General features: G+C 37.7%; 1 protein-coding gene across 2 annotated transcripts; it reads right to left on the reverse strand.

Annotated features, from left to right (window-relative positions):
- On the reverse strand, positions 1-13,965 carry cd164 (CD164 molecule). Of its 2 annotated transcripts, XM_005802601.2 has the most exons (6): positions 13,744-13,964; positions 12,427-12,495; positions 6,974-7,048; positions 6,603-6,668; positions 4,842-4,919; positions 1-3,129 (listed from the first exon to the last, which is right to left on the reverse strand). In XM_005802601.2, the coding sequence occupies exons 1-6, from the start codon at positions 13,805-13,807 to the stop codon at positions 2,975-2,977; spliced, it is 507 nt and encodes a 168-aa protein (XP_005802658.1). In that variant the 5' UTR covers positions 13,808-13,964; the 3' UTR covers positions 1-2,974. The 2 variants fall into 2 exon arrangements, with proteins under 2 accessions (XP_005802658.1, XP_023202957.1); XM_023347189.1 differs by lacking the exon at positions 6,603-6,668 and having other exon boundaries at positions 13,744-13,965.
- Positions 13,966-14,479: the final 514 nt, after the last annotated feature.

The following is a 14,479-nucleotide window of genomic DNA, read 5'->3' on the forward strand; positions in this document are numbered from 1 at the left end:
TTTGTTTAACGATATTCAAACTTTATTGGTTTAACATTGTAAAACTAAAGGTAACACCAGAAAACAAGGCCAAAAAAAAAAACAAAAAAAAAAACAATTGAGAGGCGTCAGAGGCACAAAACAAGTTGAGTGGCACAAAAAGAAGCAAAGACCATTCAAGGGGAGGCATTGTGGCACCGTTCAGTGTCTACATATGGCTATATACGTTTCTGTGTTATAGTGGTGAGAGAGAAAAGCCAGAAGTCGTACCAACAAGACAAATGGACAGTGAAAAACACAGCGCTAGAGTGTGTGTGCAATTAGCAATAAAGCGACAAGGCAAAGAAGGCCAACACTGCCTGGTTGAAAACTGAATTGTGATAAGATGAATCTTAATGTCATACTTTAAAATCCTTCACGACAGAAAACATCAGCAGGTTACAACTGAAGTGGAGTTCAAGTCATTGCGTAAAGGGGGGAGGGCATGTTGAAATAGGCCTGTCTGTGGTTACTTCACCAGGGTGTTTGATCACAAATAGCTGCCGAGAAGCTGTTCAGGCTACAACCAGACTGCTTCAGCTGAAATATATGATTTACTTGATGTTTTTCATCTTGACAAAAGCAGCATTTAATCTTACACCGAAACAGAAAGTAGCCTACGCGTGTTGCCTGAACAGCTTGTCACCTTGCAACAGCTCTGTGGACTTGGTTGAAAAGATTAAGGCTGAGAGCAACAAACGTACGCAGAACACAGGAAAGCACTTTACAGGAGCCTTAAAATGACGAGTCGTGCTGACGTTTAGTCACCGTGACATCTCGTTTCACAACAGATGAAAATGGATGATAACTGAATAAGGCACTTTTGCTCGAGACACGGCACATCGGGACATCGACGTGCCGTTTGCAGAAAGCGGAACGTGCTCAGCAGCACTCGAAAATATTTCTCTTCATTTGTGCAAATGGACCCAACATGCAGCAGAGAGGGGAACCGAAACGGCGCAGCAGGGCTGGAACGTTGCTGGCTCGTGACGTTAATGCAAAAGAGACCATGCAACCTCAAAATATACAAACACAAACAAACATCTGCATTCATTAATTGCTTTGTGGTCATAATCTGAATATTTAAAACAAGCCTCTGATTTTATTTGTGAGCTAAACCTGAAACCATTTACCAAAAAAGAAAAGAAAAAAAAATAGGGTTACATAACATGCCAAAAACTGAGGCCTTTGGCTTCATGTACACGGTTTCAAGGCATCCTTCCATTAGCATATGGACTCATCACAAATAATTAAGTGGTTTTTGAAGGTGTCTTAAGGTACTAGTTGCATATGCAATGAGAGCAGCATCCAGCATGCACTAACTGGGGGGAAGAAAGCCATTTGTACAAAATTAGTAGAGCCACCGCAAAGCTAAACGCTCCAATCAACATTTTGCTTCTCTTTCAGCAGGAGAGAAACGAGACGTGGCTATTTACAGGTTAGACAAAAGCTGAGAAATCCAGAAAAAAAAGAAGTTAGCAGCTAGCTAGTAAGAAGACGAGGCTTCAACACGGCCACTTGACTGATATTCTGACCTTTACACTACAAATCAATTAATTAGAAGTGAAATCCTTAATTAACACCAGGTCTACATTTTTTGACTCTTCTAGACACTTATCTTGGAAGATAAAGTCCAATATTTTCACAATCTTTTAGTATAAAGTACACCATCATGCTTGTCGCCTATATCAAAATATTTTCCTCCCAGTCCACTCAGATTTGAACCATGATGTAGCAAAGTGGAAGGAAACTGTTAAGTTTTTCACTCCAAAAGTCTGTAGTAGTGTGATCGCGCAGTCGTCCTGCCGCGTTTGGTCTTTCTGCTGCACCTACGAACTGAACGACGGCCTTCAAGGCCAAAAAACATCCTGTTTTCTTAAACAATAAAAGGCTCTTCAGTCCAGCTGGGACACTACAGCTCTAAGCAATATCAGCGCAGCGATACCGTTGCTTCTCACAATATGGAAATAAAAAAAGAAAACAAAAATATAAACCCTTTACTTGCTTTCACTCACACTGGACATCAAAGGCACTTCACTGTCCACATCAAGAAAGGTGCACGCCACACCTCATCCTCTTCTGCACAATTAAACTAAATAATTTGAAAATATTCTAAAACGATTCACTTTGACCCGGTTTAATACCAAAGCAAACGACAAGGACCTGCTCCACATGATTCACCTGCAAGATTTAACAATCAGAAAGTGAAAAGATACGGGAGATTTGTGGTTCTGAAATTAGCTCTAAACATTATTTATTGCGGTGGGCTGCTCTACTGGCAGTTGGCGTTTGACATTTTTAAACATCTTGTATTGGGAGAGAGGTTTCCAAGGAGGGCGGTGGGAACCGAACAGCAGAAACACTCGACACTCAAATAAGACTTATTTTCCCCCTGTTTGACGTCAGATGATTAATTGTCGCTTTTATTCCTGGCGGATCAGATGTGTGGAAAAAGAAAATAAAAATTTCACAAGCTAAAAGCAATCCTTAATCATCTGTTGCCACGTTTAACATGAGCTCAAACAGTGTTTCCAAATCAGGTAAAAAATAATATAGATATTCAAGCCTCAGCAGGAAAAAGCTACTCTGTATACATGGCTAATTGTTTTTCCTTTGTGTGGTGCATTTAATTGGGGAAGGCATAAGAAGAGGGGCTGTAAATAACTCAAGCCCACTCAATTCGCTGGAAAATGCTCTATGCAGGATGACTAATGACACGATGGAGGTGGGGGTAGCTGCTTGCTTATGTAATCTACATGCTTGAGACCTAAATGCACGTTGGAGTAGATTCACTTTGAAATCAAATGAATCATTCAGTCATGCAGGTCTAAACATTAAAACAAAAAAGCAGAAAAAAAAAAAACTGTATGGAAACGCTGTTTGAGTCCACCCCTATGAGTGTGTGCTGAGGGGTCGAAATCGGTGAGGACGGCTTGGATCCTAAAGTGCGGCCACTTCAGAGAGTGTGGTAGTTACGGTCTTTGGATTTGCAGAACTTGTAGAGGAAGAAGATAACGGCCTGAAGGCCCAGGACGAGCACTATTCCGCCGATGAAGCTTGCGGCATCAAACGTCGAGTTCTTGTGAGGGGCCACCGTTGTGGTATTCGGTGCTTTAAAGGGAACAAAAAGAAAATGTGATTTTAAAAAAAAATGTATTAAAAATTATAAATGGAACTCCATTTAGTTTGATTTCCTTAAGTTTTAGTTTCAAGAAGTCAAAAATCTTCCAAAAATAACTTTTTGTAGTTTTTCTTTTGGGCATTTGGTCTTTCGTTCATTTTTTATTCCAGATTTCATGATGGACCAAGAAAGATCTCATTATGACACTGAGGAATAAAACACTACTACTACTGATATTCAGATGGCTTCAGATAACAGTCTTACTATATTATACATGACAAATTTAAAACATGCTGTAGGGATCAAGACAACAGCACGAGGCTGGACTAGATCAAGTTTGTCATGTGGAGTATCACAGGGTGCTGTGCTTGGATAACAAGCATTTACATCTCTGCCAAATTTAAGTTTAAGGCAAGTTCTTGAATTTGGCCAAAATATTTCTTCTAAATGGAAAAAATACAAATGTTTTGGAATTTCCATCAAGAGTCCTGACTTGAATCTAATAAAGAATCAATGAAGGGAGTTAAAACTTAGGGGAATGGCAAAATCCTCAAAGACTGAGCTCAATGTCAAAGATTGAGCTCAATGTCAAAGACTGAGCTCAATGATAAATCTTTAAAACACAGGTGGAAATGCCTGTGTTCAATAAATATTTAATAAATTAGAATACAAGTCTAGATGAGTCTTCTCAAATTAAAAGTAGCCTCTGAAAATAACATTAAGCCCACGTTTTCGCTTTTAAATACCTATACAATGTGTTTTCACTTAGTGGTAAAAGTTCTTAAAACAAATTGGATTTTCAGTAATATTCTAATTTATTGGATGGGTCTGTATGCAACAAAGGTTGGATTTCGACAACGCTACAGATTTGATTCCTAAGAAGTGTTTACATTTTCTGTACCATGACTGTAAAAACATCATGACTATTAAACTACTCTTTAACTTGTGTTGCTTGGATTCATCCTCTGCAAGCCAAAAGTGTATTTGAGGGGCTGGATGGACTCTCACTAGTATCAAAGTCTAAACCTGATACAAATGTCAGTTACTAAAATGCTTCATCTAACTCAGTGGTATGGAAAAGAAAGATGGATGGAGTCAATTGGGGTCAACTGTAGTCAAATTAACATTATTAATATTTTTTTTCTGCCATTATGCAGCCCATTTTAATATTATATTTTCTCAATATTCAACTCCAATTTCCATTCACTGTGGTTCTGATTCCCTCTTTGGGCCTGTCAACTTTTATTAAATATGAAATTATGGCCCCTGATCAAACTAAAATAAGAATGAGTCACTTCCTATAATTTACAGGAGTCACATAACCTCATTGCTTTACAAGTTGACTGAGTAGATTAAAAAAATGCTGTAAATCAAGAGGCAGGATGAAATACCCCAAGTGGGTAAGGAAAAAAAACAATCCAGAGGCAGGTTATTGTGCAAGATGTTGATGGAACAAAACTACTCTTTAACTTGTGTTGCTTTTTTAAAAGTTTTATTGGTAAATACCAAATGACACCTCTGTGACAAGCAAAGTAGTAAAATGTTTAAAAAGATGTTTAAATATTTCAGAATTATCTCAGCAAACTTGAAAAATTGCTCAAGATGTTTCTTGGAAGAAAAAAAAATTATTAAAAACCCCTCTGTATGATGAAGTGAGCTACAAGACCACTGAGATGCCTGCTATTGTAAATGTCAGACCTACCCAAGGTGGAGGTTGGAGTTGCAGTGGTGGAGCTGTTGCCACGATGAGTTGGCGTTACGGCTGTAGGCGTTGAATTCACTGAAACAGGGTCACAGCAAGAACAAACCCTTAACAAATATAAACACCAGTAATTCTTGGAAACTGTTGATTTGGTACCTTTAAACACATAACCTATATATTTACATCACTTTGAGACCCATCAAACATTTATTCAAGATAAAAATCGACATCGGCTACTCTCTACCTCATAGGATTGATAGTTTCCACTCACAACCACAAAAGCGGCAGAGAAGAGTGAATGTTAAACTGTTGAAGAGCTGAAGGTGTCAAGCATGTGCTTCACACCTTGCTCTCCTTTTAAGAGTTACTTCTGGCTTCTACCTCACAGCAAAAGCTCCCTCATGTTTCATTGAATTAGTTTCTAGAATAAAGCAGGTTTGTCCACTTTAACATAGACATATTTAAAAGTGAGGGCAATCAGATAAAGAATTTGATATTTAAGGACAGATTATTAGTGTCCACTTAATAAAAGCTACATTCTGCTACTATTGAAGGCACAATTTATATTTGGCTTCTATCTTTCAAATAATTTGCTTGCATAGGCAGCAATAGATTTCCCAGGTTTCGTTCTACCTTTCTGTTCAGTCTGGTGGGCCATGAACTAACCGCTGAGCTACGCTGCTCAATGTGCTTTTGAGATTTGGCTGGAAACAGGTGATACGACCACAACCCCAAAATAAAGAAAAATAGATAAAAACACAACACACTAATATCAGTCTGTAAGACCAAGAAAGGTGTCTGGGTAGAAACCTTGTCCACAAATGTGCTTTTTGTAGAGAGTGATGAGTAGAATTGTAATAACTTGAACAGTTTTTACCAGTGACCTGCTGGTTGGAAACTAATACATCCTACCTTTTTCCAATCAGTAAATGCATCATGTCAAATGCTATCAGTGTTTTAAAATGAAGTAGGGAAAAAATGTCACATGCTTTTCAAAACAAGACTATTTTTTTCTTTCCATCTCACATATCTGTATTTCATTCAGGCTGTAATATAGCGAGAGAGAGCAAGACTTTCAGCAAATACAAAAAAAAAGTTAAAGAGAGTACTGTAAAAATGATACATCAAACATTCTGAGGTTTTAATCTCATAGAATATGATTTTTTTTAAATCTCAAAAGCTGCAGTAGGTAACTTTTATGACATAGTGATAGTTTTAACAAATAAAAGTAAAAGTTACATGCTGCAGCTTTAAATATGTACATTTTCCAAAACATATGATAGAAAACTGCTGTTTACAAATGCTAACCTCACTAACCGCATACATAAAGTCACCTAGTCTTTAAAATAACAGTGAAACCCTATTTTACAGCTACTTTTGTAATGCAGTGCAGTAATGGCACTGTGTTACAAAGCTAGCTAAAACAATTTTTAGTGTTGTTCTTATAACATGTTATATTATATTTAAGAGAAATCACAAATTGACCAAAACTGGAATCCCAGATCAAAACATTAGCAAAACCAGTTTAAATCAAACCTAAACCGGTTTTAACTAAATAAAAATAAATCACCACTTAAGTACTGAGAGGACATTATATATCTATTGCACATCTTTTTATTGGAAGTGGGACCTTACCACCTTAAGCCTGATAAAATATTTCTGACACAAAGTTTATAAAAACACCAAAAACATCTGTTAATAAAACCAGAGCAAAATGGACTCCACAGACTAGATAGAGCTCAGGTATTAGGCGGTGGTTACCTGTCGTAGGGATGATGGGGGCAACAGATGTATGTATGGTAGTAGGTGTAGCCAAGGTTGTAAGAGCTGGACAAGGAACCAACACCAGCACACAACATACAAAGAAAAGCCAGACAAAACACCCAAACATCTGGATTATAGACAACAGACAAGAGAAAAACACCCAAATAGCCCTGACTGACCATTAATTAATATTTTAGTAAGACAATAATTAGACCCATCCAGAATCTACAGATAAATAAAAGTCTAATCATGAAGAAATGCATCATATGTAAAACAATAAGTGTCTGCTGATTCTCTTGGGTCTAAAATGTTACATTCAGAAGAATATAACTCTTATTCATTTAGCTCTGATATGCAGTCAAACTTACTTGAACAGGTTGCGTTGCTGCAGGTGAGGTTAGCCACAAGGGTAGCGTTGACACAGGAAACGGCCACTGAAACACCTGATAAAAAACTGCAATTTAAGTCTTCAGGTTTTACTAAAACATCATAAATAAGCCAAACATCAAAGCATGTAACAAATTCCAACTATGACTAATGATCCAAGATGAAGTGAAGTGATTCACAAATATGCAGAAGGATGTATATAGAAAGCAGCACCACACTGAATCAGGGCGCTCAGCTTGATACGCAGGCGAGCCACTCTGTTCTCGTCTCCCCCCTACAGGAATGTAGGATCAGCTGCTCACACAGACCTACATCCTACTTCCACTTCCTGCAGAGGGAGGATGAACCCTCTCTATCCTGCCTGCCCCATCGGACCACCTCATTACTTTCAAGTCAGCATAATGTTCCTGTGCCCCATAGCTGACATTTAGTTTTAGCAAAGAGCTCTTGATGCTTCTTTATTTTCAAATGGTAAAAATGAACATTTTAGGAATCCAATTATAGTCAAAAACAGTGAGCTATGATCATTTACATAGATTACCGCTACTCTGCGTGTCTTTCATTAAGATTAAATCTACCAAAAAACTCCAATTGTGTAACTAGCTTGCTTTTTTTTAATACACTGGTTTCATCCTTACATCTAATTCTGAATACGATAGTCTAATGTAAGTGAACAACGTCTCATCTTTAACTTCACAGAAGTTAAAGATGGACGACTGCACATGTACTGCCATGGAAAGCATTTATTTACAGAAGAGAAGTTCCACGGCCAGACACCTGCATGTTTTAGATTTGCCCCTGCTCCAAAATATAACCCTACCTATTTTTTTTTCTTTTTCTTTTTGCTAGAAGTACAAGTTTCTCACAAGCACAGACTTGAGGCCATCAACGATTTCTTTCGCAAGGGAACAAGGCCTTCATTGACAACTGCAAACTGCAACTGGCATAAACTTTCTTTTACCGAGCCACATGTGACCCTGTTTGCTGCATTTATACCAAACCTACTCTGTTATCATTCGACACGCGAGATATGAGCAGCAAGTTTTATCACACATTACCAAACAGTAGCTGAAGAGCGAAACATTACTATAAATCATAGCACAGGATTTTAATGCAAGTATCATCTATAAGTGTTAAATTAACACACTGGAAATATCGGTATCACTTTTTCTGTAATATTAGAAAGGAAAAATGGTTATGTAATATTTAGTAAGAACCATTTAGGTGCATTGTTTTTTATTGTGTAGTCTAATCATTTATTAACCATTCGTAAGGCAAACTTTGCCCTATCAAGTCTGATCTTGGCTGTGCTTCATATTAAGGTCAACAGAGAAAAATGCTCCATTTTATACCCGGAATCTACAATAATTCTGATTTTTCACTGATTTTCGACACGCTTGTAGCTTTGGTCATGGTGGAAAAAAGAAAGGCAATAAGTCACTAAGTGTTCCCTTCCACACCCATTTATTGTCTTATCTATGCTTAACAGCTGTTGTTAAAGTTTAACCATGAAACAAAAGCAAACAATTGCATAAATGTTTTCCAGACATTAAAAAAAAAAATCCCCAAACCTTATAATTCCTAAATTTCGATTAAAGAAACCTAAGCTTAAGCTGATGAACTGCTGCTGCAGAAATGTGCTTTACCATGTTGAGGTGCGATTCAACTGAAAAAAAAAAAATAATAAAAATGTTTGACGTAGGTGAGAAATGTCACAGTAACATCCATGTGATTGTCAGGACGAATGCTTCATGCAGGAAGCGGGTTGTGTTGTTGCTTTAACACTATAGTTCCTTTGTGTAATGGACATCTTTCGATAGGCTTCATTAAATGTTTTAGGAGTGGAAGAAATATTTCTAATTAAACATACATCAGCAGTTAAATATGATTGCAGAGAAGTCCATAGCAGAACAGGAATGCTCCTAAATGTGTTTTACTTAAAACCTGTGGAGATATTATGAATCTGAAATGCACAGAGAACGGAACAGGTCTCTTTAAGAGCAACCAAACCATAAAAGACTCCCACCAGATGGATACTTACAAATTACAAAAATACATCAGGTTTACCAAAGCAAGTCTTGAAAGTAAGTTTTAGGCCTCTAAATAAGGTGAAGTGTGGCTCACTAGCTTTAGCCTGTATGAGATTTTCCACTGCTTTGCAGCAGATTATACATTAATCAGGCACGCAGTTTTAAAAAAACGAGTGACTCCCAAACAGCTTTTGAGACGTAATTATCAGTTTGTGGAGCTCATCATGCAAGAGTCTTTTGAGAGTTTGCCACTTTGCTGTTGGTTCAGTTATGTGAGGCATTCAGTAGCTATTCACTTACATGTCAGCGGCTGTCTTAAAGCACAGCGCTGCCACTCTGCAGTTTTTCTCTGACATGTTTTCAAACTAACTGCCCCGCTGAATAACATGATTTAGCAGCATTTCTTCAAGTGGTCAGAAAAGAAAACTAGAAAAGAAGGAAAAATCTACAAAATAAAATGTAGCTTTGGACTTGATTTACATTAATAAAAGAAGGTGGTACATCTTTAGGTGTTAGAATAACACTGAAAAGTTCATTTATTTTAGTCATTTGATGCAAGAAGCAAAACACATGTAGATGAATCACACAGTGATGTATATAAACACTTTAGTTCTAGTAATTTTGTGAATATGCCTTATAACTAGCTAAAACTAATTTTCTCAAAAACATTTAAATAAAAATTTAAATGGATTTGTAGTACAGATATGTTGGTGAAAATAATGTCCATGAGCTTTTCAGTTAACGTAGTCAATACTTGGTTGGGTCTGATTTTGCATGAACTTAAACATTAATGCAGCACGACATGGAGGTGATCAAACTGCGGCTCCGGTGAGACGTTGAGGAAAATTAAATCAGCATTTGCATAAAGCTCATCAGCAACGGGAAGCAGGAAGTGCTCGAATCTATTGACATGTGCATGTAAATTTGATTTTAAAAAAGTATGATAGACTTTTTTTTCCCTCTACAACTTTTATGTAACCTGATAATGTAGTCTGTGTATGTTTTTCCTTCTCCATTAGGTCAGAAGGATGTTATGTCACATGCAGCTGCAAAAGGTAGGACCCACTCCCACACTTTGCCAAGATGGTGACATTATTATCACTGTGCTGAACAGCCTCGTGGTCCTGAGAGTTGGAGCTCCCAGCAGGCTCTGTCACAGTCTGCACTTAAAGCTCCTCAGAGCTCACATGTACACGTGTAAGCTTAGGGAGCGTTAAAGCCGGAGACAGCAGGGAAACATGCTCCTGGTGCAGAGTGCTTGTTTACAGAAAATCCCTAAAACCAAAAGTAAACCTGGTGATAATGTGGCGTTGACTCGCTACCCACAGCGTGCGGCTACCCCTTATTACAGAGCAGCCGTCTTAGTGGACACGGCTGGCGTTCCAGCTGCCTGCTCTGTTCATTTTAAATGGGTGATCGCTTCCTGAACATGGTGGGGTTTTATTTTCAGAGAAAATCCATTTAAAACGATCTCAGTATTCCTTCAAGTCGAGCAAGCATACATGTTGGTTTTTCAGGGTAATTCTTTCGAAAGAAAACAAGGCTTTACTTTATATAAACGCAAGAAAAATGTGTTTAAAAGTCTTGTTTCGATACCACAATTGTATAAACTAAATACTTACTGAATGCACGCTGGTGTAATCGTTTCAAAGTTATTGTTTTTGTGGGTGGCAAGCTGCCATTTCCTACTGTGCACAAAATGTAACAGTAAACCGGGTCAAGCTTCTCCCTCGGCTAAAACAACAAAAAACCTAACCACCTAGTCTTGCAACGCCCCAAAAAAGAGGCAGACGCGTGTTGTTCTGCCTGTCCTGCTGAACCTCTGGATGAGTCACTCAGCAATACATTATCAAAAACCTTTTAACAGTCATTGTCAAAGCAGGTGGAGGGTGCGGTGTCATGAAATCTCAATATAGTCTCTCCTGGAAAGAATCAAAGACGCAAATATCTGAGGTTGTCAAACAGGTCGGCTATCGTGTCGGTTAAAACACCTGCAGCTTTCGGGTCTGCTGAGGGAATTTGGATCGTTGAAGTTTCCTGGAGCTACCTTTAACAAATTTTTGAGATCCAACATTCCAATATTCAAGTGTGATTTACCAGATTTTTTGCATCTTGAGCTACAGCCAAAAGCTCAATCCAGTCATTGAGAATCTTAAAGCAGATCTTTTATCCTCTCAGCACATTTTCCTGACTTGTCATTATCTTTTCCTTCCTTCGCTTACCCTGCTAGGGGATATTGCCTGCTTCCTGCCACACGTCCTCTCACTTCCTCTGCCATTTTCTTCATCTTCAAAATGACTGGAGGCGTGCATCATGTCAAACTGCACTTTGAAGCCTTCCAAAAGGCATGTTTAACTAGATCTCTTTACTTACTCATAAAAAAAAATAATAATGCATTATTTTGGAAAAAACAACAAGGTGAGCCGTCGAGTTAAAAAGAAAATCCCCAAACCATAAGAGGAAGCGTTTTAACCAAAAAAACTGTTGGTTGACTCTGGAAACAATTTATCATTCATGTTTAATTCAGCAAGCATCTAACTGAATGAGGCACAACTTGAATAACCACAGCAGCCAGCACACTGTGAAACATGCTTTAAAAAAATCCCCACAACTTCTTTGCTATTTACACTTTTGTACTTCAGAAATGGTAAATCTCATTAAGAGGGAACTGATGTTTTGGGGAAATGTAGTTCATTAAAATGTGACAAAAATCAAAAGTATCCAACTTGTTATTCTCTCGCAGTTAACTTGTGGTTGCAAAAGTAAGAGTTCATTCATTGGTCAATTTGGAAACATGTTGATTTCTTTCTGTATTTTTGCGGTAAGAGATCTTGAATATTGACATTTGCTACATTTACGTTGACTCACATGAGACAAGTTGTCAAATCAAAGTTTTAATTACAATTAAATCCAGGAAGCTCCAATAAAAAAGGTCACTGCAGTCCTTATTAGAAATTATGTGATCTGAGATCAACCTCAATCCAAAGAGAATGCAGAGAAAACAAAAGGAAATTTGGTGGGAAAATGGTGATGAAATAAAACATTGGCTAGCTGAATATCAACAGGTTAGAAGGAAACAATTTCAACAATTGAAATATTTATGATTTTTTTTTATTTTATTTTCTGAGCCCCCAACTCGCAAATGTGAGCAGGCCTCCAATCATGTGCCTAATTCATTCCAGCCTTATCTTGTTTCCATAATTTACTGCTTAACTCTGGCCCTGAGCTGGCCAGTGTCGACACAAGGCTATGGTTTAGCTCAGCCTTTTGAGAAGCCAAAATGAGCCGTTCCTCCACGGCAAGGAATCTAACTTCCAATAAGTTCAGCTGTCTGCACAATTAAGGGCACAAAGGCCAACCTGTGCTCCTTGGTTCCACAACCTGCCACATATTGAGATACTTACTTGTGCAGTTAGTCCACTTGCATTCAGGGTTTTTGACACAATTTTCACATGTCAGAGAGGTACAGTCATCTGGAAGGAATTCAGAAATGTAGCTTAGTTATGATTATTTGAACATGAATGACTTCTAAGATATAGATTTTTATCTGCATCTTTGTAGAAGCAAACGCTTAACCTGACTATGATCAGGTTAAGCGTTTGAGCATTAACACAGAAAGCAAGAAATGAATTTAAAATAAATGTGGAGTGTCATAGAAAGGTAATGCAACAAATAATTTGTCAAAGACATATTTACCTATGGAAAAAAATTAATAAACTGGAGTAAATGCACTGAATTTTATGTCAATTGATTAAATGCACCTTACAGCATAAATCTTACAGACTAGTCTGTAAGACCTGGAGTGAGTTATCCCATAATAATCAATAACACCCTATAAAGTAATATTTACCATTTGTTTTAATGGTTGTTTTTCTTCTGAGAATTAAAAAAGGTATTTAAATGTCATTTCTGTCCATTACCATAAATCCAGTTCTATACAAATCTCACAATACTTTGTTTGGTTAGACTAAGACTGGATTATCCTAAAATAAGTACTTGTTATCTTTAACAAGTACTTAAGTTTTATCTTTGAAAACTTCATAATTACTGCATAAATGGATAAAACTATAATTTCAGTGCTCTTACATCATCCTAGATCAGGTTCTACACAAACCTCAAAATTAAACTAGTCAAACTGGGACTGGTGCGTTTATGAAACCTTTGAAATTTGGGAAAACGACGTATTAATTGTTTTTTGGGGAGGGTAGATCGATTTGAACATAATAGCTTTTCTAAACTTTTATAAATATTTGTGAAAATCGAAAAAGGTAAACATGGTTTGTATAAAGTGTGACTGTACAACAACCTCTTCCGGATTCTCAAATCATCATGCCTGCTTCCGATTATATTTTTACAATCCATAACTGTGTTATCAGATAATAAACATTATGACACAAACATCTCACTGATCGTTACACAATACCAGTGTAATTCCAGGTCGCAGTGCTAATTAACAAGCTAAAGGGCTAGCATTTTCTGGAAGCACGACTTCCTCTCGCCAACGTGGATATAACGCTGACAAGTTCCCAGAAACTGGATAAATAATTGATATAAACCAGAACCCTGATGTGGTAACTGCCAAACAAAAGAAGCGAGACACCTAGTGGGTGTCGCAGTAAGCAGATATGAAATGATGATTTTTAAAAAGTCTTGTTTTTGCCGGGGGTTTCCGGCTGAAATTAGCCGTTAGCCGTGCTCGGCGAAGAGGTCGCGAAACTTACCTCCGGCGGCTGCAGCGTCAATCAGCGCCAGAGCTGCGGCGAAAAACACCACCTTTACGTACATGACTGCGGCCGATTTACAGCTCGGTCTGGTTCACACAGAGGCAGGTTATCTTCGCGGAAACGTCGAGAATGTGAAATCGGAATTTCGCGGCTCCCGTCTCGCCTTTTCTGAGGACTGCTGCTGCTTCTGCTGCTGTTGATGTCCGCTGGCTCGACACTTCCTACTCGGCAGGTCATGTGGCGCTTCTTATGGGAGGGTGAGGAACAATCAAGCGAGTGGGCTGGAAACACGGAAGAGTCTAGTGATCGGAACCAGAAATACCGATTTAAAAGCAAAAACAAGTGGCCTGGGCTACTTTATCCCAGTTCATGTTTAATGCATTATTTTCTAAAACTAGAATTGGATTACCTACAACAGAAACTACATATTTAAACAAGTCACTATTTAGCGATTTACTGACATTTTAAAGAGGATAATTATTGCTATTTGGTTCCCTAAGCCACCTTGAAATGTTGCTTGTTTTATCGAGATATTGGATCTCAATGAGACAACCTGTATAAATTAATGTCAGATAAAGATAATGAATAAATAATAGTAATTCAAAATAATAAAAAAAATCACATACACATATGACTAAATTGACACATTCTTAAAAAAAAAACATTTTATTCCTCTTTCTTTTTCCCTTCTAACCTTAAATCCAGTCATATAGAAAAACAGTGCAAATACCAC

This window comes from Xiphophorus maculatus, chromosome 15 (assembly GCF_002775205.1).
Source record: "Xiphophorus maculatus strain JP 163 A chromosome 15, X_maculatus-5.0-male, whole genome shotgun sequence".
Classification (NCBI taxonomy): domain Eukaryota; kingdom Metazoa; phylum Chordata; class Actinopteri; order Cyprinodontiformes; family Poeciliidae; genus Xiphophorus; species Xiphophorus maculatus.